General features: G+C 63.1%; 1 protein-coding gene across 4 annotated transcripts in view; it reads left to right on the forward strand.

The window, feature by feature from the left end:
- Positions 1-27,820, forward strand: part of LOC111146429 (vav guanine nucleotide exchange factor 2) — a 161,131-nt gene that overhangs the window by 13,311 nt on the left and 120,000 nt on the right. For 2 of the 4 annotated variants that reach the window (XM_022501979.1, XM_022501978.1), the window contains exon 2: positions 17,976-18,092. In XM_022501979.1, coding sequence (XP_022357687.1) covers positions 17,976-18,092 — 117 coding nt within the window. Of the gene's footprint in view, positions 1-3,379; positions 3,563-4,825; positions 5,057-17,975; positions 18,093-27,820 lie in introns of those variants that run through there. The other 2 variants (XM_022501980.1, XM_022501981.1) reach the window with 2 other exon arrangements.

Consider the following 27,820-nt stretch of genomic DNA (forward strand, 5'->3'; position numbering starts at 1 on the left):
TTCACGTGACGGAGCTTTGGGGACCCACGGGCACTGGTTTCCATAGGGGTCACTGTGGGATGTAACGGGGCTCCAGGCCTCTCTGGGAGGGGTGGTGGTCTTCCCGGCAACCGGATTCTGGGGGTGGCGGCTTTCTGTCCTGTTGCCCGTCGGGTCTCCTCTTCCCAGGCCTTTCCCCTGGGGGCTCTTCCTACAGGCCCCGCAGCTCACCGGGACTTTGCAGCTCACAGGGAACATTTACGGAGCACCTACTGCCTGTGATCCACTGGCCCTCAGGGCGAATGAAAGATGGGGGAGGCCCGACAGCTCCTTCCAGGAGCTCAGAGTCTGGGGTCCGCCAAGGGGAGCCACGGTCAGCTCTGCGGGGGGTTGGAGGAACTCGGCCACGGCCTTCCATGCTGCAGGCAGGGCGGTGGTGGGCGGGAGGCTTCACCTGGGGTGCCAGACAGTCGCAGAGGGGGGCCAGAGAGAGCGTGACGTTTGGCTCCAGAAGGTTCTGCTTGGCCGCAGCGCCGGGACGGGATCGGAGGCCACAGTCGGCAGTCCGGGAGGCTGAGGCTGGGGAGGACACGGATGTGTTCACCCCAGCAGGAAAACTGTTCAGGCCCACGCCTGGGGAAGGGAGAGAAGCTCCGGGCTCTGGGGTGCCCTGATGTCAGGCTCGGACAGTGGGGGAGCTGGTGGGGCTTGTTCAGATTCGCCCTTGGGGCTCAAGGTCTGCTGTTGGCCAGCGGCCCGGGAAGGCCCAGCTCCCCCAGCGGTCTGTCCGGAATCTGCCCTGCCCGGGGGCTGGGGCGACGACGTTTCAGCCCCACCCCGTTGTTCTCCGTCTGGCTCTGGGTTTCCTGCTTTTTTTCCGGTCTCTGTAGCTGACCATGTCACTGTCTAGGCTGGACTGGGGGTTGAGGGGCTGGCCCTGGTCTCGGTGGGACAAACTCCGCAGGCCTCTGCGGGGCCACGGCAGACAGACGCCTCCCCTAGCATGGGGCTCCATTGCAGACTCTCCCTGAGCACGACCTTCTCGATCACTAAGGGCTTTGCCTCCACAAGCGCATGGTTTATTCGGGTTGTAAACAGGTGTCCTCATTTCTCGGAAGCGCGTGGCCGGCACGGCAGAATCCGGCTCCCTGGGGAAGTGCGGGTCCCCGGCCTGATTCATCTCCAGGTAACACGGCGGCCTTTGCAAAGACCCAGCAAGACTGCCGCAAAACCCAGAATAGTCGTGTGGGTTATTTTTAAGTGATTTTTGCTTGTGGAAAGAGTGGTTTTTCTTAAAAAGGGCTCTGCTTCGATCGATTTCTCTGAGACCATTTTATTGCTACCGATGCAGTAAAGCTTTAATCAGGAAGCAGCGCCGCAGCGGGTTCCGGGGAGGGTAACCTGCCAGCCTCGTCGGTGTCTCAGCCAGGAGCGTTTGCCGGGACCCCGGGGGCCGCACGTGACCCAGCTGCCCGGTGTCTCGTTCTCAAGGCCCGAGCTCGGGTGGGGCAGACCCCAAGACTGAGCCCTGGGCTGTCAGAGCACGGGGCACCCTTGTTGGACACCGTGTTGGTGTCAGAGACCTGGGATGCCCCTTACCCTGTCCTCCGCTTCCGAGAGCCACCAGGGCCTGTGTTGGAGGTGGTGCATAGCTGGGAGGAGAAAGGGGACCGCGATTGTGTGCCGTGTCCCTTGCGGGGATCTGGGCTCTGCCTTCTGCTCCAGGACCCTGGAGGGTCATGGCCTGTCCCTGTGTGGTTTGTGCTTTCCGCAGGCCCTGGTGTGGATGGGACCAGAGACACACGTGGGTACAGATTGAAGGTTCGCGGGTCCGTTTGCGGCCTGGAGGACACTGCACATGGCTGGTGTCGCCGGCGTCCCCATGGAGCTGGGGCCGTCACCCTCCTCTCCGCCCAGGAGCCTGATGTCACTGCCACGCCTGCCCCCGAGGCTTTCCGCCCACGCTCCTTCACGTGTGCCGAGGCGCAGACCGTCACCGCGTCCCGACCGCTGTGAAATCAGCGTGGGCCTCGGGGCCTCACAGGGACAGGTGTGTCAGACCCTGGGGTCCGCTCTGCTCCCCGAGTGTGAACCCACCAGGAAGGACCTCAGGTGCCGGGAAGCACGGGGAACACCTGGCCGGCGGGCCCAGCCTGCGCCATGACCTTGAGGCCGGCAGGGCGTCTTTAGTAAACCAGGAATGGAAGTGGAGACCCCCCCAAAAATCACAAACGACGATTTCTAGAAAACTGTTTAAGGAATTAATTGACCCAGCAGCACTCATCCCAGACCGACCTCAGTTTCCTCCTTGTTGGTAAAATCATCCCTGAGATGGTGGGGTTTCTGGTTCTCGGGAGCCTTGCAGGGTCGGGGTGGAGACCTCTCCTGCCAGTGACTGGAGAGAGATGAGAGGTGGGGCCTGGGCAGGCATCACCGGCCACCCCAGCCTGCAACCCCCAACCTGTGGCCCCCTCGGGCAGCCCAGGCACCCTGGGGGGTAGTGAGTGTGGGGGACAGAGCCGCTCTGCACCCAGCCGCTGGGCCCTGGTTGGTTCCTTGCTCTTCATTGCTCTCTCTGTGCCCATCCATGAGTTCTGGAGCCTCTGCTCCCATGGAGAGCCCCCTCTTCTCCCCTTCCCTCCCTCCCCCGAGCAGTGAATGTGGCTTTGGTGTCCTGAGTGTGGGGTCTGGGGACGGGGCTGGGGCACTCGCTCTCTTGGTGCCTCCCATCCCAGGTAGTCGGAGGTCTGGCCAGAGCGGAGAGGGCGTTCCAGACTGTGGGGCCCCAGACACCAGCCTTCTTCCACCCAGGTTCTCATCGAGGGGAGCTGGACTGTCCATGAGAGCACCCCATTTCTCCTGTGCTGCCCTTGGCCTTTCAGGCACAGACAGACCTTTAGCCCTCTGTGGAGGGTTCCAGATTTGGTCCTGGGCCCGGCCCTTCTGAAGAGCAGCCCTGGGAAGGGCAGGGAGGACCCCTGCATGCGGCTGCTCAGCGGCCGTGTGGATCAGTGATGTCTGCCGGGGGAGTGGGCGATGGAGGGGGACACGCTCGCCTTAGATAGATTAGTGATGTCTGCCGGGGGCGTGGGCGATGGAGGGGGACAGCTCACCTTAGATAGATTAGTGATGTCTGCCGGGGGCGTGGGCGATGGAGCGGAACCCTCTGCTTACGTGCCTTTCCTGGAGCACGCATCTGCAGTCAGCCTTGGAACGGCCCGGGGTACCCAGCCGCGTGACTGCTCCCCTTCTCCAAGCACCTGCTGCTTCCCCCTTCTTGGGCTCCTCCAGGGTGGCTCAAGCACCGCCCCCCCATGACCTCCCCTGCCTGCTGCTCCCAGCTCTCAGCTGGTATTGGCCCTGGGGGCTTTTCACGCTCTGGCCTGGCAAGGTCGGGGCTTGGCTCAGTGCAGCCATGAGGGAGCTGCCACTAGCCTCCCTTGCCCTGGATCTGAGACTCCTCTCTGGGTCCAGGACCCCTTTTTCAGAGTCTGGGACCCTGAATCTGGACCTGGATCTGGACCCCGTCTCTGTCACCCGAGATGCCTTCTTCCTGGTCCCGGACTCCTTTACTGAACGGAGGGTGTGTAGTTGGGTGACAAAGCGCCACGGGCCTGGGCTGGCAGAAGGTCCCACGGAGTAAGCTATCTGGAGAGAGGAAAGTGCCTCGCCCTGACTGAGGGGCACTCCCTGTTCTGTGACTGTTGGTGTCGGCCGCCTGCTCGAGAGGAGGGAAGCGAAGGCACTTAGCTTCCCCTTTCCTCTCCGACCCCCGCTTGGTTTCCTGGCTTGAGGAAGCACTTGGCGGTGCTGGTACTTGGGAGACAGGATTTGGGGAGAAGCCCCCTGAGCAAGCCTCCCGGGTGAGCGGCTGCCCGCCCCGAGCCCCTGGGCCCCCGGCCTTGGCTCAGAGGTGGAGGCCTCTCCAGGGACCCGGGGAGGCGGGGAAGGACGGCTCAGTCTTTCGTGGTTAGCGTTTTAGCGGCCAGATGATGAAACTGGAACGTTCTGGGCCTGGGAGGGGCGGCTCTGGCGTCCCCGAGCACCAGCGACAGGGTGTGTGGGAGCAGACCCCGTCTCCCTGGGGCGGCTGGCTTTGTGAGTCTTCCCTGTGACCCTGGAGCCGTGAGCGGCATTTCCCAGGAAGGACGGGCCCCCCGGTGTTGGCCGGGCCGTGCCACCTTGAAGGCATCAGGGCACAATCCCTCCCAGTCGGCGTCCAGGGGCCCCAGGCGTCCCGTGGCTTGAGACCCCACAAGCCAGTGTCTGCCTCCATCTTGCCTTCTCTGCCCTGTGTGTCTCCACCAGCCTCTGACCGCTGGGGCTTGCCTCTGGGTCCCCGTGCCCTGGGCCGCCCCGGGCCACCCTGTGGCTCTGTAGCCGGCGGCCCTCCCGGCCCTCCCCGCCCTCCCCACCCCGCGCCGCTCCGCGGCACTCTCACTTCCCTCGGCCGCCCCCCTGCTCTCGAAAATAACACCCGGGTGGGCGGCACCCCGCAGGCCCAGCCCAGGAGCCCGGCTTGAACCATCTCTTCCCACGGGGGTGGGCTTGGGGTACGTGCCTTCGGGGCGCCCTTGTGCCTGGCTCCGCGCGGGGCCTGGCGGCCGTTGGCGTGATGGCGGTGGGTGAGGGAGGCGTGAGCGAACACAGGACGGAGGGGGACCGGGCCGGGCGCTTCCCGGGGTGCCCGTCTGCCCGACCACTCTCGCTTGGAGGCGGTCGCTGCCCCAGGCTGTGCGGTGGCGACTGTCAGGCACGGGGGCTCCACCAGGAAGCCCCTGTAGCGACTCGGAGCCTTGGGCTCCCTTGCAGGAAGGGCCTCGGTGGGGCAGAGTCGTTCGCTGTTGTGTGACGGTGATGGTGAAACTGTGGGAATGTCCCCAAGGCCCAGCGGTGGGGCATCGTGGAGCGTGCATGCAGGCCTGGCCCGGGGAGAGTCCCAGACGCCCGGTGTGGGGTACCACGCCGCCCCCAAGGAAGGGCCAGGGCCCAGAGCTGTGCGCTATTCCCAGCAGTCCCATTTTGTAACAATGAAAATACAGGGTCGAGAGTGTGGATGGCAGAAAGGCCTCACGGGGTAAGTGGTGCTATAGGGCTGGAGCTCATGTGGGCTTTTATTTTATTCCAGATTTCCCCCTTACCCAGGAGAGACTGTTCCCATTTTGGGAGAAAAGGCCAAGAGCCAAGCTTTGCCCCTGGAGTGCCGTCCCAGGCACCTTTCCTTCCGCTGCAGTCGGGCGGACCCCGCGTGCGGCTGGCCCTGGTTGGGGGGCCTCGGTTTCCCCTTGGTGAGATGGTTGGTGCTGGTTATCCTAGCCCCAAGAGGCTCCTGGGTTCTGGGTGCCGTGGGCAGGTGAGCCGCCACGTCCGCTGCCTGCCCTCGCCGGGCACCCTGAGCGGGTGGGGCAGGGTGGGGCGTGGCAGGAGCTCGGCTGCCTGCCGCCCGAAAGGCCAGCCCGGGCTCAGCTTTCCCGTGTGGGGACAGCTGGGGGCGTGCCCGCCCCGGCCCCCCAGGCCTCCCCTGCTTGGCTCCCGCCCGACTGGGGGCGGAGGGTGAGTCTGCAGCTGCGAACATTCCTGACCCCGGTTCAGGGGAGAGAGCCCAGCTGCTCCTGGCAGACAATGGAGCCCCTGCTCCCTGCTCCCTGTGCCCCCTCGGGGCTCTGGCCTGGGGCTGGCGCGGCTGGAATTTCCAGAAAGTGCAGCTTCTCGGGTGGAGAAGAAGAAGGGAAGTCTGCGCTGGCCTCCCAGCTGCTATTAATGCATTCACAAGACGCGTGTCTCCCAAAGCCAGCCCAGAGGGGAGGTAGCTCTTAAAGAAATCCTAAACATCATGCCCTATCGTTGGAAAAACGGAAAGAAGAGACCATTTAGGGCAGTTCCTGGACTCCCACCCCGGGCAGGCCCATGTCATGGGGACTTTGAGGCCCCCAGGTCCCCTGTCTCCGTCGGAGGCTGGTTTTGCTGCTCCTGAGACAGCCGAGACCCTCCTGTGGGGCCTGGGACAGGGAGGGACTGGTCGGGGTTCCAGATTCGTCAGTGACCCACGTGGCGGGGGCGCAGGGGCAGGTCCTGGCAAGCCATCCGTGTTTTTATCGTGGTGAAATAAAGAGCTGGAGGTTTACCATCTTAGGCATTTTTAAGGGCACGGCCCCCCCATCTGACTCCAGAATGTGTTCCTCTCGCAGAACTGGGGTGCGCACCCGCTCAGCGAACCCTGCGCCCCTCCCTCCAGCCCTGGCGTCCACCGCTCTCTCTGTTCCCGTGAATCTGACTTTTCCGGGGCCTCGTGGGAGCCGGTCCTGCAATGCCGCATCCTCTCGGGTCTGTTTCCGCTCAGCGTCGCGTCCTGCAGGCCTGTCCACGTCCGGGCAGGGCTCAGGATTTCCTTCCCTTTAAGGCTGAGTAACGGGCTGCTGTGGCCAAACCACGCTTTGTTTGTCCACGTCCGCGGACGGGTGGGCTGCTCCTGTCTCGCTGCGGTGAGCACGGCCGAGCTCTTGTCTCTTTGAGCTGCTTTCGCTGCTGTGGGGGAACAGTGGACACGGAGTGGCCGGGTCACGTGGCAATACCGTGGTCGCTATTTCCAGGGGATGCTGCGGCACCGCTCTGCACCGGGGTGCTTGCCCACGCGCGTGTTCCGTGTGGTCAGTAGTCGCCCTCTAGGCGGGGTGGGGTGGGGGTTTTGTTCAAAGCCATGTCGAAGCTGCAGGACCCCTCCCTCCCCCTCTCCCGGAGGTCTCTGTCCCCGAGACCCAGGGACCGCAGTCAGGCTCTCCAAATGGGGAAACCAAGGCTTTGAGGGGCGCAGAGACTTATCCAGGGTCCCCAGCGAGCTGTGCGCCAAAAGAAAGTGCGTGTCCGGTGTCTTTCTGTCCCCAGGCTGCAGGGTGGTGATGATGGGGCGGGAGAGACAGGTCCTGATTCTGGAGCGTTCCCGCGCGCATTTTCCCTGGACGGAGAGCAGCTGCTACAGCTCCTGCCTGAGGTCATGGCCGGTCCCTCGGAGTCTGGCGGGGGCCTGTGGGTGGCAGCAGTCAGTGTGGGAACAGAAGTCGGGAGAGAAGTGACTTCAGAAGGCACAGCTGAGGTTTCACATGTAAAGGGCGTCCCTCCCTCAAGGGAGACTGGGGAGTGGGGGGGCACCCAGTGTTGGCATCGGGAGTTGGACCCTCTCCCTGGCTTCTTCATGGAGAGGTGGCTCCCTGTGGGGTCCCTCCTGCCTGGGGATGACACGTGGACATTTGGGGCATGGGTGAGATTTGATTGTGTGAAGCCCCTGAAGGGACCGGGGCTCCTGACAGGCTGAGAGCCCACGATGGTAGTTCAGAGAAGCAGGGACTCCGCGACCCCCCACACCGGGGAGCTGGCGTCTTCCCTGCAGACGGAGCCTGGGAGGGTCCCTGGCCCCTGCTGCCGGGGCTGGCGGAGCCTCCTGGGTTCTCCAGCTGCTCCCTTCTCTCTTCTCACCGAGCTCAGCTGGTGTTTGTGGCTTACAGACCGCGGTCTCGTAAGAGCGTTTAAACGCAGAAGGAACGTGTGCCCATCTTATCCTCCACCTGCTTCGACTTCAGACCACGTTTCCCCGAGTCCTTGTCCACCTGCAGACCTGCTCGGCTCACACACACACGCACGCCCCCTCGTGCCCCCCACGTGGAGCACGTCCCACTCACTGTCGCTGTGCGGTAGATGAGGGGCGGTAAGTTCAGCCGCCTCTACAGCCCGCCCTGCTGCTCCCGCTCCGGGCACTTGGGGTCCTGGCTCATGGCCCCTGCAGAGCGAGAGGCGGCCCCCGAAAGGCCTCTCCCCAGTTTGGGTGCTGTGTGGACGCTGCCCCTGGTGGGGCCTTGCTGGCTGTCTGGGTGGTCCCCCCTGGCCCCCACGGCGACAGAGTTGACTCAGTAGGCTCAACGGTGCACGTGAGGATGGGTGGACGGCCGGGCGGATGGACGGATGGATGTCAGCTTTGCGTGTGGGGGGAAGTGGCAGTCCCCAGGGATCCCAGCTCCTCTCAGGAACCCCCGGGAGCTGTGGGATGGCAACGGAGCAGGACACCTGACCCTTGTTGCGGTGATGTGTGTCCGCCCGAGGGTTCCCCGTGAGCATCCGTGTGCTGCCCTGAGGGACTGAGGGACGCTCTCGGCTGCCCTGCTGGCAGGTGGAGGATGATGCCTTATGTCCCTTGGTGTCCCTAAGGCGATGGGACCTCGAAGGGCCGTCTGTGAGGCATGGGGTTGCCGCACGTGGGAGTTTGCTCGCAGGAGCAGGTGGTGGGTGAGTGAGAGGGGGTCTCGGTGGGTGAGTGAGAGGGGGTCTCGGTGGGGGGGGGAGGGGCTTTCACAGAGCGTGGGGGAGAGGGGGATGGACACTTGGGGCTGGGGAGCCACAGGCCTGCTTTGGTCCCCTGATTTTGGGGTGCTCGATCTGGGCACCCTCCTGTAGCAACATGGACCCAGCCACTGGATGGGGGTTTGGAGGCCTCAGGCGTGCCCTTAACCTGGAGCTAGGGTCCTGGGGGCAGGGGTCCCTGGAGGGTGTGGCGGGGGGAAGGCTCAGATCTGAGCCCCAGTTTCTCTGCCTGAAAGCTGGCTGGGTTTGCTTGAGCCCCACACCCCAATTCAGGGGTGTCAGGAGCTGGACCAGGCACCATGATGTTCAGAAGGAGGAGGCACATCCCACCGGAGCCCTGAGTCAAAGTTGGGGGCCCAGGTGCCAGCTGTGGGATGCAGGGGTCCCACCTGAGTGGGGGTCGTGAGGGCACCTGTGGGAGACAGAACTCTTGCCTTAGTGTCTCATCAAAGCCCACGTCATCCCTCCATCCCTCCATCCCTCCATCCGTCCATCCTGCAGATCTTTGCTGATGGCCTGTGGGGGCCACGCCTGTCGTGGTGAGGTCATGGAGCGGTTCAGGGCGTGAGGGCTTCCTCGGCCTGGCAGGCGACCTGGGGTTGCCGTGGTAAACGACCACACTGGGGTCCGCAACAACACTCGGCCAACTGCGGAGCCCGGAGCTCTGAGATCCAGCCGTCATCTGGGCCGGGCTCCCTCCTGGGGCCCTGGGGAGGGTCCTGCCCGCCTCTCCCAGCTCCTGGTGGCCCAGTGCCCTTGGCTCGGGGCAGTGTCCCTCCCATCCCTGCTCTGTCCTCACAAGGCCTCTCTTCTTCCTGTGACTCTGCCTCCGCTGCGGCTCCTATAAGGGACCCTTGCCGTGGGCTTTAGGGCCACCCCTACCCAGGATGATCTCCCCCTGCGATCCTTAATCACATCCGCTTAGAGCCGTTTTCTGGGTAAGATCACATTCACGGATTTTAGAGGCCAGCACACAGACGTGTCTTTTTGGGAGTCATCTTTCAACCCGCCTACACTTGGTAGGTAACTTCCCCAAGCCTCAGTGTTCTCATCTGTAAAACGGGACCACACCCATGCTTTCCTGACTGTGTTCACGTCAGCTTGAGGTCTGAGTGCGCTCCCTGGTCCGGCACATGGCTTGTCCCTGGCGCTGGCTGCCGTGGGTACCACCCCATCTGACGGAGGGAAACCAAGGCACAGAGAAGCGAAGTGGCGGTCCCTGTGTCCAGGCTGGGCCCCTGGCCATGGGCGTCATGGAGTACACTGACTGTGGGGGGAAGCGGGTGAGTCCGCCCCATTGGGTCTGGGCCCTGCCCAGTGGGTGTCTGCTGCTCCCCCATGTTTGGGGCTTTGTGGGGATCCCCTAGAGCGGAGGCGGGGTGCCCCAGGGGTGCACCCGGCCTGCCCCACCAGGGGCTGTAACTGGGGACCTGCTGGGAGGGGTCTCTCGCAAGAAGGGAGTCCCCCAGAGCCCCCTCCCTCCCCGCGCTGACTCCCCCCAGGGGCTCCCTCGTCCCCCCACCCCCGCCCGCCTGCAGGGGAGGGGGCGGCTCCCCCCTCGCCATCTGCCTTTGGTTGGGAGCATGGAAGAGGCTCTTCGCGGCCTCTCGTGGCGGAAGCTCCCTCCAGCTTCCGTGTGGTTTACCCCCAATGTTCGCAGCCCGGCGGGGACGGGTCGTAATGAGATTCGTGATCGGACGCGAGCGCCGTGTCAGGTGTTGCTGCCCGTTCAAGGACGCGTTTGGGTTTAATTTCTGCAGCAACAGGGAAACGAAAATAGCCCGACGTGTTCCGCTCGGATTGCTCCGGAATCCGGAATCCGCGGCCTACGTTGCGCCGGAGGGAGGAGCTCGCGCTGAGGTTGACCTCCGAGGCCGCTCCTCTGGGCGGAGGGGCAGAGGTGGAGAAAACGGGCGGCCGGACTAGGGCGATGTCACAGGAGGCTGGCGAGCGGGTGTTAGTGGTCTGGGCCGGGCTGCAGGGGAGACAAGACGGGCCGTGGTCCCGGGGTGCGGGAGCGGGACAAGGCGGCCGAGCCCTAATCTCTCTGAGCTGCGCCGGCCGGGGGCAGTGGGATTTGAACCCACAGGTGCTCAGAAGCTAGCTCGGGGAAGATGGCTGGCTGCGCAGGCAAATCCTAGAAAAGCAGTTTCCTGCTGGCTTTGTAGAAAACCTTTGGTGTGACCCTGACCTTGAAGTCTGGATAACTCGGGCCCTGCCTTATCCCTCCGGCTCACACAGGCCATTAGGCGGAGCGACCGGTCTTTTGAGGACTGCTGGGAAAAATTTCCACCCAGGTAGCTGACGGAAATCCCAGATGCTCCCCTCAACAGCTGTGGTTTCTCCAGAGGTCCCCGCTGCACCCCTGTTTGTGTCCTTGAGTCTGGGACCCCAGGGCAGGACCCGGGATACAGCAGGCGCCTATAAGTGTCTGCTGAGTGGATTGAATGGGCGCGAGCTGCCTACCTGCTCCGCGCGGCTTCCAAGCTGGTGCTTTTCCAGGATTCCTTTCCTTGGTGAGCTTCCCCCAAGCCCTGACGAGGAGGTGCCTTCAGGTCAGACAGAGGGTAACCGTCGGCAGCCGTCAGTGGCGCGGCACAGCCTGGCTTTGTTGCCGTCACATGCCTCCTCCTGCTGGGAAGCTCGACTTCCTCACCGATCAGAACCCGCTGCCCACGGCTCAGGGGCTGCCGACAGACAGACCGACCGACCAGCCTGGCGGTTGCTGGGGAGCCCGGTGCACTGGGTTTTGGGGACTTGGTTCGTGCTGGAGCCTGCTGGGAGCCAGAGGTCCCCAAAGCCAGGTGTGTGCAGGAATCGGCCTGGACAGAAGCCAGGAGTGAAACCCCCCAACCTGGGGCTGGACCAGACCACCTGGGTCAGGCTGGGCCCCACCCCTGGCCACCTGTTGAAGTGGGCAGTCCTCGTGCTGTGTTTCCATCGTAAAGTGGGGGTATGTGACAGCTCGGGAACCGTGTTGAGAAGTGAGTCAGACAGGGAGCCTGCAGGCCCAGCGCTGTGCCCGGCGCGGGTCCCGGGGCTGTTCATTGCTGGACAGAGTGGAAGTGCCACCGGGTGATGTCCCAGCACATCTGAGCATGAGAGACATAAGATGCTGGACGCCTGTGCCACATGGGGACGCGAGAGACATTGCGGCCTTGTGGCCTTTCGGTCACTTTGTTCGGTGACACAGCCTAGTGGCTGTGGGTTGGGCCGCCCACTGGCACATGGTGGGCTCCGCATCGCCATGCTGGACGCAACCCGCCCTTGACCTGGGGCGAGGCTGGCCTCCGGTAGACCATCATGACACGCAGGCGGTGCCACTCTCCGCTCCAGAGGGGAGCCTGGCCCTGCACCAAGGCAGTGCAGAGGGGCCCATGGGTGCTACTGGCAAGTGCAGGAGAAGGGGTTGTGCCGACCCCGGGTTCCACCTGCCGGCTCGTTTCCGGAAGAGAAGCTTCAGGAAGTGAGGGCCTCCCCAAGCAGGGACATTGGCTCGTGGGGTCCCCTTGTGCCTCTAGAGCCTTCGTGGGTCCTGGTGGCTTGGGGAAATTTGGGGGCCGTTTGGAGTGTCACCCTTGGGACACCGAGGTGTGCGTCCCAGACAAACCCTCTTTGCCTCAGTCACGAGATACCTAGGTCCTCTGTTGTCCCAGGCATTTGGGACCTGGGGGGGGAGCAGACGGTCTCCCTTTCCGTCCACGGGGTGTCTGGCTAGCCTGTCACCTCCGGGCCACCTGTTTATTTACCCCCAGGACCCCAAGTTGGAAAGATCCGTTCCAGCACGCCGCATCTGTTAAATAATGATGAGGCCATTTTAAAAGGCTTTTGGATCGAGCGTGGCATAAATAAAACAAGAAGTTAATTCATTTTCCCATTTTTTATGGATCAAAGGCATGTCAGCTGCCAGTCACAACGTCTGATCAGGGGCGCGGCCCCGGGTGGTCAGGGTCATTCCAGCGGGGACAGCACCTGGTTTATCACGGGGAAATGCAGCTCTTTGCTGCTCACAGAGACATTTTAGGGACACTCCACAGTGTCCGTGGAAATTTGAATATGGAGGATGCCCCCCCCAGAAAGGCAGAGGTTGTCAAAGGTGGTCCTGCTCTGTGGGTGGCTGGGAGGCGGGAAGCGGATACACCCCATCTCCCCCAGCTCCCGTGGGGACTGTGGTGTCCATGGGTCTCTCTTGAGCAGGGGCACGGGCAGGGTGCTGTACGTTCCCCTGTGGCTCATTGGGTTGGCGGTGAGCAGCGAGCCTCAGACACCATCTCCCGGAGGCCTGCGTCTGGGCAGCAGCGTGGAGGGGTGAGGCTGGTACTGAGAAGCTAGTAGGGGTGTGGACGAAGGGCCCAGGTCCTCCTGGGGTGTGGGCACTCCCCAGCTCTCTAGTTGACCGTGGCCTGGAAGGAGGTTGGCCCCAAGTGCCCATTGCAGGGCCCCGTCCCCTGCCCCCACTGTCCCGGGGCGTAACGGGTCAGGGAAGCTCCGGGAGCAGGGACTTCGGGAAGCCCCGAGGGAGGTGACCCGGGTCAGCTAGCACTACCTGAAGCAGTTACCTCGAGGGAAGAGCCCAGCGTTCCGGAACTCGGGGCAGGGTTTTCTTTCCGCATTTTACAAATGGAGATATAGGTACGGAGAGGACAGGCAGTGTGGCTCTGAAGTCGCCAGGCCAGGCCTGTCCCCACCAGACACGCCCGCTACAGGTCTGCAGCTGAGCCCCTGCCCTGCCCCAGGTGGAGCTGGGACCCCAGGACTGGGAGGCCCGGGGATGCCAGCCGGGGGTCCGGGAAGTGGCTTTTCATATTGGTGGCAGTTTGCAGGGGCCAGGGGAAGGTCAGGGGCATCCAGGGAGCCCAGCCTGGGGCTTTCCCTGCGGGGTCCCCCTCCGCCAGGCTTTGCTATGGGGCACAGCAGACCCCCGGCCTCCTGACCCAGCTGGAGAGGCAGCCATGAGACTTCCCCTCTAAGAGGAGGTGAGGGGGCACCCTAAGAGGTCCCCCTCCTCCTTGCGAGTTCTCCGAGCCTCACTTGGTCTGTCTGTGGAACGGGGCAGTCATGTTCCACGCCTCCTGGGGCCACTGCAGGCGCTGGGTGGGATTATGCACTAGATCACACCTGCGTGCTGCTGGCCACGCAGGAGCACCCGGCCCCCTGTTACCCCATTACCTCCGTTGACGCTTCGTTCAGACCTCACATCCCCAGTGGAAGCCTGCTGACCCGGGATTTTGCCTTGCTGGGCCTCAGTTTCCCCTTTCGCACCTGCCTCTCTGTGCTGGAGTACACGAGCGGCCCCTGAGGGGACAGAGCAGAGCCGCAGCCCTGGGCGTGTGTGGCAGGAGCCGGGTGGATGTGAGTTCTGGGGGCCTGGGTGTCCGACGTCCCATTCCAGCTCACCCGCGAGTGGCCACGGGAGAGGGCACGGAGGTCTGAAGGCTGCCTTCCTGGACACCAGGCCCTCCAGGTCTCCTCCATGTCTCCACGTTGGGCAGGCAGTGTCTCCCCGATCGTAAGTCAGTTTCAGGGCTACCAAAGAGTTGTGGCCGTGTGGGGCCAGGAAGCCGGTCCCCGGGGGTGCTCTGGGGCCTTGTGGCTCAGACGTGGGATCTGGGCTCTCAGGGCCGGCTCTGCCTCCCACGTCCGGGATGTCCGCGCTGCGGCGGGCTTTTTGGGGTGAATGACACATGACAGTAGGCAGCAGGCCCTGCAAGGCTGTGGGGGGGCGGCTGGGCCCGGAGCCCGTGTGTTCTCGCTAATCTGATTTCAGCCTGCTGAGTGGGCGGGACGGAGGGGGTCAGAAGTCCGCTGCACGGGCGGCCCGCCTCTTGGCGCAGTGGCCAGGGCCCTCCCCGTGGACTGGGGGGACGGGGGGTGGTGCCCTGAACAAATACAGTGGGGGCCGACTCAGTTCTGGGCTGCTGGTTGCTTGTCAGGGGGCCAGTTTCTGGGGACAGACCCTTATTGTGGCCGCTTAGCTGACTTCTGGGGCTGAGCGTCAGTCTCCAGATGCCGGTGGAGCCGTGGCTGCGTCTCAGAGAGGGCCTGGAGGGCCGAGCAAAGAGAAGGCCACTCGCCCCCGTGGCCACAGGGACACGGCCCCCAGCCAAACCTTCTCTGGTCACAGGACAAGGATGGGCAGCTTCTGTCCTGGCACTGGCCACTGTCTGGACCTTCCCTTGCCTGCAATCACTCAGCCTGTGGCTGGGATGTGCCCATGGTGTCCTCTCCCCATCTGGCCCTCGGGAGTCTCTCTCCCAGAGTCTGCAGCTGTCCCTGCTGGGATGGGCCGGGCCTCGGCCACATGTCCTCCTGCGTCCAGGAGAGGCCGGCGGTCAGAGGAGCGGACCTGAGCTGCAGAAACAGCAGGCCCGCTGCCCCTGCTGAGTGGAAAGAGAAGGGGCCAGGAGTCCGTACACAGGGCCGGCCCTTCCACGCTCTGCCCCTCTCCGTGTCTGGCCGCTCCTCTAACTGTACAATGGTGCGGTGGGCGGGGGACCATGCATCTCATCCTTTGGAGCAGGCCGGCTGCGACAGGGACCCTGGTGCTGAGCGCAGTGGACAGGAGGAGCGCGTCAGAATGCACAGATGCCCGTCCTCTCCAAGGGCCTTTGCTGCTTCGCAGCAGATGTGGGATCCAATCTGGGCTCTACCTCCTTCTAGGGAGCCTCAGTTTCCTCTCCTGAGAAATGGGGTAAATGATGGGAGGGTGGGGAGTAAAGGCGTCCGTGGCAGAGAGCAGCAGAGCCAGCCGGGTGCACAGACGCTCCCCGGGAATGAGGCCACCTCCCTCCTCTTGTTTTCCTGTGGGGCCCGGTGCTGCCGCATCCCTCTCCTGGGGGCCTGAACCCATCTGTGTGCCTCAGTTTCCCCAGGGCCAGCCTTCTGTGGGCTGCGAGCTGCGTGGGGCCGGGTTCTGGAAGGTTGGGGCCCACGCGGCTGCCACGGGGAGAGGCCAGGCAGACAGACACTGTGCCTGCAGGGCAAGGGGTGCCCGCCCATCCTGAGCCCCGAGAGGAAGCCTGGCCTCGCGGGCTGCGATTGTGGTTAGGAGCCGTGTAATTAACTCTAAAAATGGGAGGTTGAGGACGGCACAACGTGGATACTCAGTGGAAGCTGGAGCTGGGCTGAGACTGCTGGGCAGGAGGGAAGGTTTGAGACTGGCCGGGACCCCGGGGGTGTGGGCTGGGGCGGCCTGTGGCTGGCCCACAGTCTGGGGGGCGTGAAGCCGAGGACGTGTATCCTCCCGGTTCTGGAGGCTGGACGCTTGGTCGGGAGGGGGCTGGGCTCTCTGGGCTCCTCCCTGCTCCCGGCGGTTTGCCAGTCCTCGCTGGCCTTTCTCGATGCACAGAGCGCCCCCAGATCTCTGCCCCCACCAGCATGTGGCCTTCCTGTGGGGTCTCTTTCTCGGTCTCTCTTTTTAAAAAATTTTTGTTTTACTGCAGTATAATCAGGTTACACAAGATTTACCTTTTTGTTGGGGGGGAGCAGAGGGAGATGAGAGGGAAATGCCAAGCAGGTTCCCCGCTGAGTGTGGAGCCTGACGTGGGGCTTGATCCCCCAACCCTGAGACCGTGACCTGAGTCGATGTCGGGACTTAGCCGCTTAGCTGACAGCGCCACCCAGAGCCCCCAAATTTAGCAGTTTAAGCATCTTTTTTTTTTTTAAAGATTTTATTTATTTATTGGACAGAGATCACAGTAGGCAGAGAGGCAGGCAGAGAGAGAGGGGGAGGCAAGCTCCCCGCTGAGCGGAGCCCGATGCGGGGCTCGATCCCAGCACCCTGAGATCACGACCTGAGCCCAAGGCAGAGGCGGCCCCCAGTTTAAGCATCTTCAGGGTGTGTACAGTTCAGCCGTGTTAGGCGCCTTCCGGTGTTGGTCACAATCATCGCTCTGACTTCTAGAACTTGTTCCTCGTCCCAAACTGACACTGTCCCCAGGAGACACGGCCGGCCACCGCGCCAGCACCACCGTGCTACCCGTCTCAGTGAGCTTGGCCTCGTGTGCGTGGGCTCCTCCCGTCGGTCCTTCTGCGTCCGTGCGATCAGCAGCTTCAGGTCCCGGAGGACAAGACTTAGGACCGTCTGAGGCCAAACCAGCAGCCATAGCCGCGCAACAGAAATTAATCAGAACAAAATCCATATGCTGTTTCGGTCCGACTAGCCTCACCTCAAGTGCTCCGTGGGCACGTGGTCTCGTGGCTGCCCTGCTGGACAGCAGGTACTTGGAATGCATCCATCCTTCTGGAAAATTCTGCGGGGCGTACGGCTGCAGGCTCACAGACGTGAAAGAGACATGACAAGAAGCGTCACTGGACCTGGGGCCAGAATGTCTTTTGCTGTCAGGACGTTGTGGTTGTCCTTTGTTAAGGGAATGTGAGGACGTACATCTATGGACGAGGACGGGTGGGGTCCGTGCGGATTCGCCGACGTGGGTGCTCTCATTGTGGAAGTGGGTCCTTGTTCTTAGGAGCCTCGGCGGTTCAGGGGAGATGGGGTCACATCTGCGGTTTGCTCTCACAGGTCAGAGAACACCGTATGCACACAAGGCCGGTGAGTCCGTGCTGGCCGTGACCGGGACCAGCCGCGGCCGGGGCGGAAGGAGCGGCCAGCCCCCGTTGGGGGTGGGCACGGCCCGTGGGGGGTGCACTGCAGGGGTGAGGGCCATTCAGTTTATGCCGGGCCTGCCGTAGCTTGTGACTTCTGCCTCCCCTTCGTCTCTGTCTGTCCCTGCGTCTGCATTTCCAGTGGGCAGCACGCGCTCCAGTTTTGCTGTCCAGCCCTCGGCCCTTAGGGAATGGCTTCCGGGGAGGACGAGCGTCTGAAGTTCCGGGACCCCGGGCCATGCATGCCGCTGTCCTTGCCTCAGGGATGCCTTCGCCAGCTGGACTGCTGGGCCATCCAAGTGCTCACCGTGGCCCAGCGGTTGGAAAGCCGCCCTCAGGAGCCAAAGCTGCTGTCACTGGTCCTGCGGTGGGAATCAGTGGACAGGATTCGAACCCGGGGCTGGGCCCCCTCCGAATCCTGCTCTCCAGGCCGCCTGGCCTGATGCCCTCCTGCCTTCTTTACCAGCTCCTTCCCCACGGGGGCTGCGGCCGGCCTTCCCCTTCAGCCCCAACCCCAGACCTCCGGCCACAGCGGCTTCACCAAGCGCAGTGCGGGTGGGAGCTCAGAGCTGGGGTTGCCGGGTGGAGGAGACGCCCCGACTGTGGCTGTGGGGCTCTGGCCCTGGTGCGTCCCCTAGCTTCCCGCTGAGATGGGTGTGTGCCGTTCCCGGGGTGCGCCGCGGATGGGACGGCTTCCCCGGGGGCAGGTCTGTGCTGGGGTAGGCGGTGAGTGTGTGTGAGTGTGCGTGTGCGTGTGCGTATGTGTGTGTTCATGCTCTGTTTTTGCTGACTCAAACCAGCATTATTTCCGGTCCCGATCGTCCAAGCTGGATCCTCTGGGCAGGGGTATGGGACAAAGGGTCATGAGTGGCCAAGGTGAGCCAGGGACACCGATGACATCTGGACCCTCAGGCCGGCGGGGGCGAGGCCGCCCAGGGCCGGAGTGTGCATCTCTGCCGCTCCTGGAAGCCAGAGCTCGCCGTGATGACGGCGACTCCTCTCGTAGACCCTATAGGCTCAGCTTCTTCTCTTCTCTTCTCCAGTTCCTGTGCTTAAAGAACATCCGCACGTTCCTGAGAGTCTGCCACGACAAATTCGGGCTGCGAAACAGCGAGCTCTTTGACCCCTTTGACCTCTTCGACGTCCGGGACTTCGGGAAGGTGAGTGCTCTCTTCTCCGGGTTCCGGGCGCGGGGGGCCGCACGCCGGCTCAGTGCACGCGCGCCGGATGGGACAGGCCTGGCCCCTCCAACACGGCCGTGCCCCGCACGCGCGGGCGGGGACGTGTTACAGACAGGAGGGCGCGTGGGGGGCGGAAGGTGGCAGGACACCCAAGGTGAGATCAGGCATCGAGAATCCAGGGGGCTGGAGGGAAAGCTGGGCGTGGATGTGGGCGGAGATGGGGCACTTGCTGCCCGGGATCTCTGGTTCTTGACGGGGTGCCCGACTCCTGCGAGGGGCCGAGATGCGGAAGGTGCTGTGATTATCGAGGTGCGTGTGAAAGGGGCCATGGCGGTTATGCCAGAGGCAAGCGGAGTGGTCTCTGGCTGCAAGCATGTGTTGGGCGGTGGGGGGGGGTCGCTGAGGACCGAAGCCCCAGGTTCCCTGGAGGTGATCCCCTGGGTCCGTGGCGGACAACTCAGAAGCTCTGCTGGGTCCGGCCAAGGGACCCCAGGCGGGGCAGCCGCAAAGTCTGTGGGCTGGCGGGGCGCGGGGGTTTCAGCTCCTTTGTGAGCTGGCTTCATGGCGAGCCTGCCTTCATAGCCACGTGAGATGTCACGTGTGGTCCCAGGCCACTCCTTGGACGTGGCTGGGATGGGGGCCGTGATAGCCTCCGTTGCGGGGAGGCGGGGGCGGGAGGGAAGAACTGGTTCTGTGCTGTCTGTGGTCCGGGGGTCCCGTTCTCTGTGCGTCCGCCCCCCCCGCCCCGCGCCCTGCCCCCCCCCCCCCCCCCCCCCCCCCGCCGGGCTGCTGGCACAGGCTCGGCCAGACCGCCGCTTCCCAGACTGCCCGAGGAGCCGTTTCCACCTGCTGATGGGAAACATCAGAAGATATTTATTGCTTAATTTGCCTGAGAAGCGTTATCGGAGACTGGGCTTTTGAGGAAATGTGCTGTGAAGGCATCGTTTATGAAAGGGGGGGGGGCTTCTGCGTCTGCCGCTGCGAGTGCTGCGCACACGCTCGGGGAAGACCCTTGCCTTGAGGCGCTACGGTCCCCGGCAGTAGCCTGGACTTTCCCATAAGCCACCTGGCCTGATGGTCCCCTCCCCGCGTTCTGGAATTCGCTAGACAGGAGATTCACAGACCCCCACAAGAACCCATCCCTGTGCCATCGCCCCTTCTGAGCGGTGTCCGTTCCCCCGGAAGGGCTCACTCCAGTTCCTGCTGCTGCGATGTTCCTGCCTGGGGTTCCCGGCCGCCTGCCTCCCTGTGCCCCCAGACACGTGTGCTAGGGTGGGAGCACCAAGGTTGGGCTGGGTCTTGCTGGTGTCCTGTCCTATCAGTGGGCTTCTCAGTTCCCCGGGGTTGCTTTCACAGGGATTGGAGCCGCTCTCCCGTTCTTCCTCCTTGTGCACGGCAGTGCCCTCCCTGGCCAGGAGTGCACGTACACACGTACGTCGCGTACACTCACGCACAGAGCTGCTGTTTGCGATAACTGCGTGGAGGACAAGGCAGGATACTCCCTGGCCAGGCTCCTTTCTCGCCGGCGGTGCGCAGGGGGAACAGTCTGTAATTGCGTTTTGGTTTTGATGTGCGGCAGCTGAGTGCGATGGGGTAAGACACACGCCCATTCATGTAGCTCAGACTCCCGTCACACGGCCCACCGACCGTGTGGCCGCGCGGCGTGCGGGGGTGGGGGGGCCCTTGTGCTCCTCAGGGGTTCAGGGAGGCTGCTTGGCTCCAGGGCGATATCCCAGCTGCACGCAGAGGGGCTGCGTAGGGGCTGCGGCTGGCGCTGGCCCCCAGTCTGCCCACAGCACACAGTGATGGATATTGGTGCTGCTTTGCCACGCCGTGGCCTCTGCAGTGGAAACCGGGAGTGGGCTGTTCATTTGTCATTTGTCACCATTTGGAGTTGCCGTGGGGCGTTGCTGGGAATGGAGGTGGTGTGACAGCTCGGACCTGGGTGCTGTGTCCGGGGGGGGCCTCGGTTCATGCTGTGCACCGAGGCCCCTCGGCTCTGGGGGGGCCAGGGCTCGGGGAGAGCTCCCCCACCGCCCCTCTGCCCTCCACATTGTGACCCTCGAGTCAGACTGATTCACATTCTGGCCCTGCTAACCGGCTGGGTGACTTGGCAGGTGACCCGGTGCCTCTGACCTCCATTTGCCCGGTGGGAGGTGGCGAGGCGTCCAGCCCTCAGTACGGGCTCCTGAAATGCCAAGCGCTTGTCACTGTCCCTCCCCAGGTTTGGCTGAAACAGAACTAGACCCCTGTAGGCCTGTGTCCTCTGACTTTTGTCCTCTATTATTTTACTCGTAAAGTAAGTCCTCACCTTTGGAAGACAGAGCCAGAGGGCTGAGCACACGGACTGCGGACGCTTGGGGGCTGGGTTTGAGTCCGGCAAGCCTCGGTGGCTGACTCAGTTTCTCCAAATCCTACTTGTGAGATGGTGGTGAGAGTACCGCCCTCCGAGCTCGGCCGAACAGGAAGCAGGATCGTGTTTCCGGAGCTCAGCTCAGCCCTGCCTCCGCCCCAGGGGGCTCACTGTGTTCTTCGCTTCCCTTCTCCTTGGCCCCTTGACCTCCTGTTGGCTGCATGGCGGCCCGTCCTGCCCGTCCATCTGGCTAAGCGTCTCCTCATTAGCTCGTCCTGCCCCACATGTGTTTCTCATGGAGGTAGACCTGTGGTTAGCCTTTCCAAGCTGGGGGCCGGCAGAGGCTTGGGGCGCTGGGATGTGCTGCCCCCGTGGGCGCCCGCTGTCCCAAGTCTGTTTGCTCGGCTCGTCCCTCCTGATGTCCCGGGATGGAATGTCCTGGAAAAAACCACAATACCAGCAGAGCCTCAGCGCCCGTGGCCTGCTTTGCTTGGTACCCAGAGGCACAGGGACTCTCCCACCCCTGGAGGGCGGCGCTGGGTGGGGTGCAGCCGCAGACAGGAGGGCAGGCTGCTGGCGGGCTGGTGAGAAGGAGCGCGTCTGGTCTTTATTCGGGTGTTATCTTCTGAGAGGGGAGGTCCCCGTGCGTAACTCCGTCTGGGCACAGAGACGGAGTGTAGGCTCTGCATGTCTCTTCAGGGATGTTTCTGGAGTTTCCCATGGGCCCGGCTTAGCCTTTTGAGGAGCCCCTCCAGGAGCTCCGCCGGCTCAGCCTGACTCTTCCGGGTGGGTCTGGAGGCCCTCACTCACCTCAGACCGTGAAGACGCGACTGCCTGCTCTGCCCTTCCCCTGACCCCCACCGCTGGCCCCGGAGCGCTGAGTCCCCGCCAGCAGGAAGGCAGACCCTGTTCCTGTCCTGGATTCATTGTGCTATTTCCAAGCCCCTGCTTTTCAGCTTCCCATCTCCAGTGTTGCTGGAGTCATTCCTTGGGGAGAAAAGGCATTGGTGCATTCATTCATTCCTCTGTCCACCCACCCAGCCATTTGCACACCCATGCACACATCTACCTACCCAGCCACCCACCATCTACCCTCCCACCTGCCCCGCCATGCACCCTTCTACCCACCAGCCCAGCCGCGCACCCATCTACCGTCTCCCCACCAAGCCATTAAGCATTTAATATACTGTGCATTTGTGAAGCACTCACTATGGTAGAGATAAAAGGGAGAGACATGGTCTTTGCCCTCCAAGGGGAGGCCCAGATTAGCTCCTGTGCCATCAATTGTAGAAGAGAGGAGAGAGTGGAAATCCTAGAACTTCCCCAGAAGATGCTGGGCTCTGGCCCACCTCTCAGCCATGACACTGGACCTTTCAGTGCACGGGATCTTCCCCGCAACTGCAATTTCGTTGCGGGGAAGATCCTGTGCACTGAGAGCGAGCACGGCTTGTGTCATGGGACAGACTAAGCCCCCTCCCCACTCTGGAGAGCTGGGGCAGGTTCCCGCTTTCCGCCTGTGTATAGACTGGCCCAGCCCCAGGCCCTTGGGCTTCTCCTTTGGCCTCTCCGCTGGGGCAGAGTGGGCCGAGCAGGGCAGGTGCAGAGGGAGCTGGCGTTTGGGGCCCACGAAGCTTCAGAAGGTGTGTACTTGACCCGGGAGGAGTGCTGGGAGGGGCAGGCCGGATTCTCTGCTCCCTGGCGAGATCCCGCGCAGAGGCCTTGGTGGGGGCAGCGGACAGGTGGACCCCTGGAGACCTCGAGGGCTGCAGGAGCCCTGGGTGCGGCCAGCCCCGAAGGAGCCCGCCCGCTCACCGGGGAAGCTGGCCAGGTGCTTGCCTTCTGGAGCCTTCTCTTGTGTGGGTTCTATCAGAGCCAGGTGCTGGGGGTGGCCGGCCAGAGAGAGAGGGGCTTCCTGTCCTCTAGACCTGGGTGGGGGTCCAGATTTTGCGAAGGCTTGGGCTCCTCGAGCTTTCCTTTCTGCCGGGATGAGATGAAGACTGTGGCCTTGCAGCGTGTGAGGTCTCAGCGGGGATGGGCAGCGCGAGGCCCAGTCGAGGTGGCACTGGCTTCTTCCTCTTCCCACTCGGCCCCCAGCAGGCTCCATCCCCCGGGAGCTGGAGGACCGGAGAATCGGCTCCCCTGGTATTTCTCACTTAAGGGGTTTAAGTTTGGGCTGTGCGTGTGGGGCGCGTGAGCTGAGGGGCTTGCCGGTAGGAAAATCTGCGGCAGGTGGACCCTTTCTCTTGTCCCTTCATGTCCTCTGTCGGAGGCACAGGGCCCAGCGTGGGAACGGACGTGGGAAGGGCTGCGGAGGGGGCCCGCTTCGGCTGGGTCTTCCAGGGATCGCCGTGGCCCTAGTTTCCAAGCTGGTTGGGAATTTTGGAGAGAAGATCCTGGTAAGACTGCAGAGTTTCTGTGATTTTTGCTGGTATTTTGGTCCCTGGAGAGCGCTGGGCCCCGAGGTCGGCTCACGTGATCTTCCCATGCGCGGCGATGTGGGGCGTCTTACCGCCCCTCACAGAGCAGGATGCCGACCCCAGCCTGCAGGGAACGGCCCATCCTGGGCCCCGCTGCCCACTCCTGCCGCACTCACTCGCTTTTCTGGGCTCACCTGCAGACCCCGCCCCCCGCCACTGCCTGGCACTTTCTCCCGTGGCTGCAGGGCCGCCTTCCTCCCCGCTGTGGGGTCTCTGTTCAGATCTCACTGTTGAGGGGTGGCGTGCCCCTCGCTGCTGGCTCCCTGGAGCGCGGCACCACCATGAAGCACAACAGCCACCTTTCTCAGCATGCTTGTCGCCGTCCACCTCCTGGCCGTGGGGACTTGGGTTACTGACGTCCCCCAGGTGTCTAGAATCGCACTCTGCCTTTGTGTGGATACGTGGTTCTTATAGGAGGAGCCCGGGAAGCCTCTGGTCAGGATACCCTGGAGCCCTCGGTGGGTCAGCTGCCTTGCAGGGGCCCGGGGGCCTGGGCATCTGGTGGCCCTCCAGGCCCTCCCCCCACGGGGCATCCCATCGTGCCCAGTGGGTGCTGCCCCAGCCCAGCCCAGGCCTCCCTACCTGCCCGGGACCCGCAGGTGCCCCTGTCAGTGGGGCTCACTTTAGCCTCCGTTTGGGCACAATGGACGGCCCTCGAGGAAGGTCTGCATGCCCTCCGACAAGTGTGTCTAATTCTCCGATTTATGGTTCATGGAGACATTTTCTAGGCTCAGAAACTGGAGCGGTGGTGAGAGCTGGCCGTCAGCAAGACTGGGGTGGGCCCACAGGCCACTGCGTAGTTCAGGGTGTGATGCCGGCTGCCCCATCCCCGCTTTCCGCCCGTGTCCCCTCTTGTCCTTCTTCCTCGTGTCGCTGGCAGGCGCGGGGCTGCCTGCTGGCTTCCCGAGCCCTCAGAGACCTCACGAAGTAGGGAGGTACGTGAGCCCCACAGAGATGGTGCGGTCGGGGGCTGTGGGGGTCCTGCTGGCGGATTCTGACTCCCCCTCCCTTCCTCCAGGTGAGGCGGCCTTACCCGGGGAGGGGCCCTGGTCAGCCCTGAGGGGTTCTGCCACCTGCAGCGGGCGTCGGGAAGCTGGGCTCGAGGCCGGCGTGGAGGCCAGCGGGGCGGAGCGGAGGCCGGTGGGCTGTCCTGTCGCGGGAGAGGCCGCAACAGGACCAAAGCAGGGAAGCGCTGGCCCTTGGTGGTTCAGAAGACGCAGGGCAGCGACGGCGTGTCTTCCCACACAAGGTCAGAACAGGTGCAGCTAATTCCATCCTGCAGGGATTTCAAACCACTTTGGGCCTCTCAGGAGCCCGGGAGGAGGCAGGGGGCAGGGTCTGCTGGATCAGAGTGGGCCTGCTCTTACCTGCCTTCCATGGTGCGTTTGTCTGGCATTTGCTTTAAGGATTCCAAAGAGGCTAAAATGTAGTTTGAAACCAGTGGTCCGTAACAGCCCAGGCCGCCCCTGCTGGGACTGGGGCTTCGGTAGTGGGGGGGGCGGTTTGTGGCAGGCCTGGCCGCAGCTGTGGGACACCGGGATGATGTCCTCGGCATGGGAAGCAGGGGCACGTCTGCCAGCGTCGCCGGCCCTCCTACTGCCCTGGCTGGGTCCAGAGCCTGGACCTGTGGCCCCATCCCGTACCCCCTTAACTTCTGTCTGTAGGACACAGGGGCCCTTCCCCCCCGTGCTTGGGGCAGGTGTCTTCCCACTGAGCCCATCAGCACAGACCTCAGCACCCCAGGGGTCTACTGGGGAGTGGGCCCACGAGACAGAGCCGGCTTGCTCTGCCAGACCTCCCTGTGTTCCTGTTGTTGCCGTCCCCCCTCTGCTTCTCCCACCAATCCCGCCCGCCACTGTCCTAGGGCTTCTTGACAGCACGGATGCTTCTAGAAGCCAGGCGGAGATGGAGCCGTTGAGACAGCTTTCAGAGCTCCGGACAGAATGGCGCCCAGAGGGCACTCGGCGGGACTCAGAAGTCACCTCACCTCTTGGGGCCACAGTCTCCCCATCTGTAAAATGGGTTTGCAGCTCAGCGGCCCCTTTGAGGAGTGTGGAGGAGGGCCCGGCAGGTGCGGCCATGCGCGCTGGTTTTGGAACCCGCTGCTCTCAGGGTGGTGTCCTCGTCCCCTGCCCTGCTGAGCAGGTGGCTGGTGGCCTTGGCGGGGGGCGGGGTGTGCCGGTGGTTCCTGCCTCCGAGCACCAGCCTCACCCCGTCCAGCTTGTGGTGCGTCAGCCCCATCATCGATTTCTCTGTTTAGTGTCTGCATCGATGAGCGAGTCCCTGGGGCGCTGTCTGGTTGGGGGAGGAGGAGCAGGCAGCCTCAGGACATCGATCGGACACCCCTTATGTCTGTACTCTGGCCCTGCACTGCCACGTGCTTGCCCGGCTCCTCCTGGTGTGTGTTCACTCATCTGCGGGGTGCAGAGCCCTGGGCGCCCCCTCGAGGCTCGTTTGAGGACTCGCAGACACTGACGCTGCGGTGACTGCTTGTGTGTCGTCGACCCGGCGCTCCGGTCGCCGAGTCTGCCGCACACTCACTGTTCAGACGCGGCCGCCGTGCGGGAGGAGCAGCCCCAGGCCGAGCGGGGCCCAGTGCGGGGCTGGTGGTGCAGGTTTCCTGCTCCAAACCGTGCCTCCTACTGTCTGCGGACTGTCTGTTCCCGCCGCCAGGAGCCCACCCGCTTTCCGGGGACCTGGACAGCCAGATGCACGCACACGCATGTATATGTGCACCCCTACACGCACATCTGCGCACACACACGTGTAACACATGCACACGCGTGCACACATCTGTGCACACGCCGACCCGCTGTCTCCTAACTCGGGTGGGAGTGGCTTTCTTTGCTCCCTTCCAGACCCCAGCCGTTGGCTGACCCCGCCTTCGCGGTGGTGGAGGGAGTGGCAGGTGCCTTTCGGTTTCAGTGCCGAGTCCAGACGACGAGCAGGTGTGCGGAGCCGTGCTGTGAGGGCTGGGTCTGCCCCCAGTGCCCCCGGTGTGGGGTGGGCAGCCCTTGTGCGTAAGGCCCGGGGCCTTTGGACCCTTGTGATGGTGCCTCCAAACCCCTGGGCGGGGTCCCGGGGAGGGGGTGGCGCCCACACCTGCCCCTCGGCTGAGGCGCCACCGGAACCCTTTAACTTCCTTCTTGCTCACGATTCATTTCCAGGGAGAGAGGATGCGGGGACTCTGGACTCCGTCACACCTGAGAAGCTGGGGATGGAGAAGGTGGGCCAGGAGGATGCGCCCAGTCCTCACATCTGGGCCTCAGTTTCCCCATCTGTGAGCACACCGTTGCCCAGATGACCCCTTGGTGGGGGTTGTCCTGGGCGCGCCTGTTGTCCCTGTGGGTGTCCTCCTCCCCTCTGTGTCTGGCTTTGCCAGCAGCCCCGCCCGAGCGGCCTCGAGTTAGCGTTTTCTCAGCCCAGCCTGGTGTGACTCCTGCGCGCCTTCTTCGTCTGCCCGCAGTTAATTAAATATTAATTGGCTAATTGTTTTTCCCCAGGGCTCCAAGCATTGTTTCTGTTGAAGCCCGACAGGCTGATGTTTGCAGCAGAAAATGCAGAGCAGGGCTAAGGGGAGAGGGAAAAAGTAGCAAAATGTGAATAATTAATTGCGACAAGGTATCCTTTCTTGGCACCCTGGGAGGCCGTTCTTGGCCCATGTTCCTTCTTCCAAAGGCAGGGAGGGGTCGGCCACCCCCAGCGACCAGGCAGCTGCAGCAGGGTCGGGTCTGAGATGGTGGGGGCCGGGCGTCTCCTCTGAATCACAAGGAGAGCGGCCAGGACCGTGTTGGGGGAGAGGCCCCATGGCGGTTCCAAAAGCTTTACCCCCTCCTACCCACCCGCCCCGACAGGCTGCATCCTTCAGGCTCTCCACACCCCTGCCCCATTCAAGGATCAGGGAGTTTGGGCTGGAGCCCGTGGCTATGAATCCTGGGTGGTCCTTTTTGACTTTCTTCTTTTCCTTATTTTAAAAAAATTTGTTCTTTTTCTTAAAGATTTTATTCATTTATTTGAGAGAGAGAGAGAGCTTGTGCTTGTGAGCACTCACATGCACAGGCAGAGGCAGGGGGGAAGCAGCCTCCCTGCTGAGCTGGGAGCCTGACGCGGGGCTCATCCCAGGACTCCAGAATTGTGACCTGAGCTGAAGGCGACACTTCAGTGACTGAGCCACCCAGGTGCCCAGACTTTAATTTTTTTAAAAGAAATTGTTGTGATAAAATGGATAGAACATAAAATGGATCATTTTAGCCATTTTTGGGCTCAGTCCAGAGGCGTTCTGCATATTCACGGTGCGGTGGGACCGCCACTGTTGTCTTGTTCAGAGCTGTTTTCGTTGCCCCAGGAGGAAACGGTCTCTCCAGTCTCATGCCCTGGCCCCAGGCAACCACCCATCTGTTCTCTGTCTCCATGCATTTGCCTCTTCTGGAGGCAGGGAATCCCGTCCCATGTGGCCTTTTGCGTCTGGCGTCTTTCCCTCAGCATCCCGTGTCCGAGCTTCACCCATGTGGTCGCGCCTATCAGGGTCCATCCCATCCTTCTTAAAGGTCAGGTCGTATGCCCTTGTGTGGCTACGCCACGTGCCGCTTGCCTGTCCCCCGTGGATGGACGTTTGGGCCATCTCTCCCTTCCGGCTGTTGTGGCCAGTGCTGCTGGGGGCGCGGGTGTGTGAGTCGCTGTTTGGGTTCCTGCTCTCATTTGTTTCGGGCACCTGCCCAGAAGGGGACTTGCTGGTCCCATGGTGGTTGTGCGTGTTTTGAAGAACTGCTCTAATATTTTCCGTTTCTCATTCCCAGCGGGGTACGAGGGCTCCAAGTTCTGCACATTCTCGCCAGCACTGGTTAGTGTGTGTGTGTGTGTGTGTGTGTGTGTGTGAG

The sequence above is a fragment of the Enhydra lutris genome, unplaced genomic scaffold (genome assembly GCF_002288905.1).
Source record: "Enhydra lutris kenyoni isolate GAN:26980312 unplaced genomic scaffold, ASM228890v2 scaffoldscaffold13, whole genome shotgun sequence".
In the NCBI taxonomy this organism is placed as follows: domain Eukaryota; kingdom Metazoa; phylum Chordata; class Mammalia; order Carnivora; family Mustelidae; genus Enhydra; species Enhydra lutris.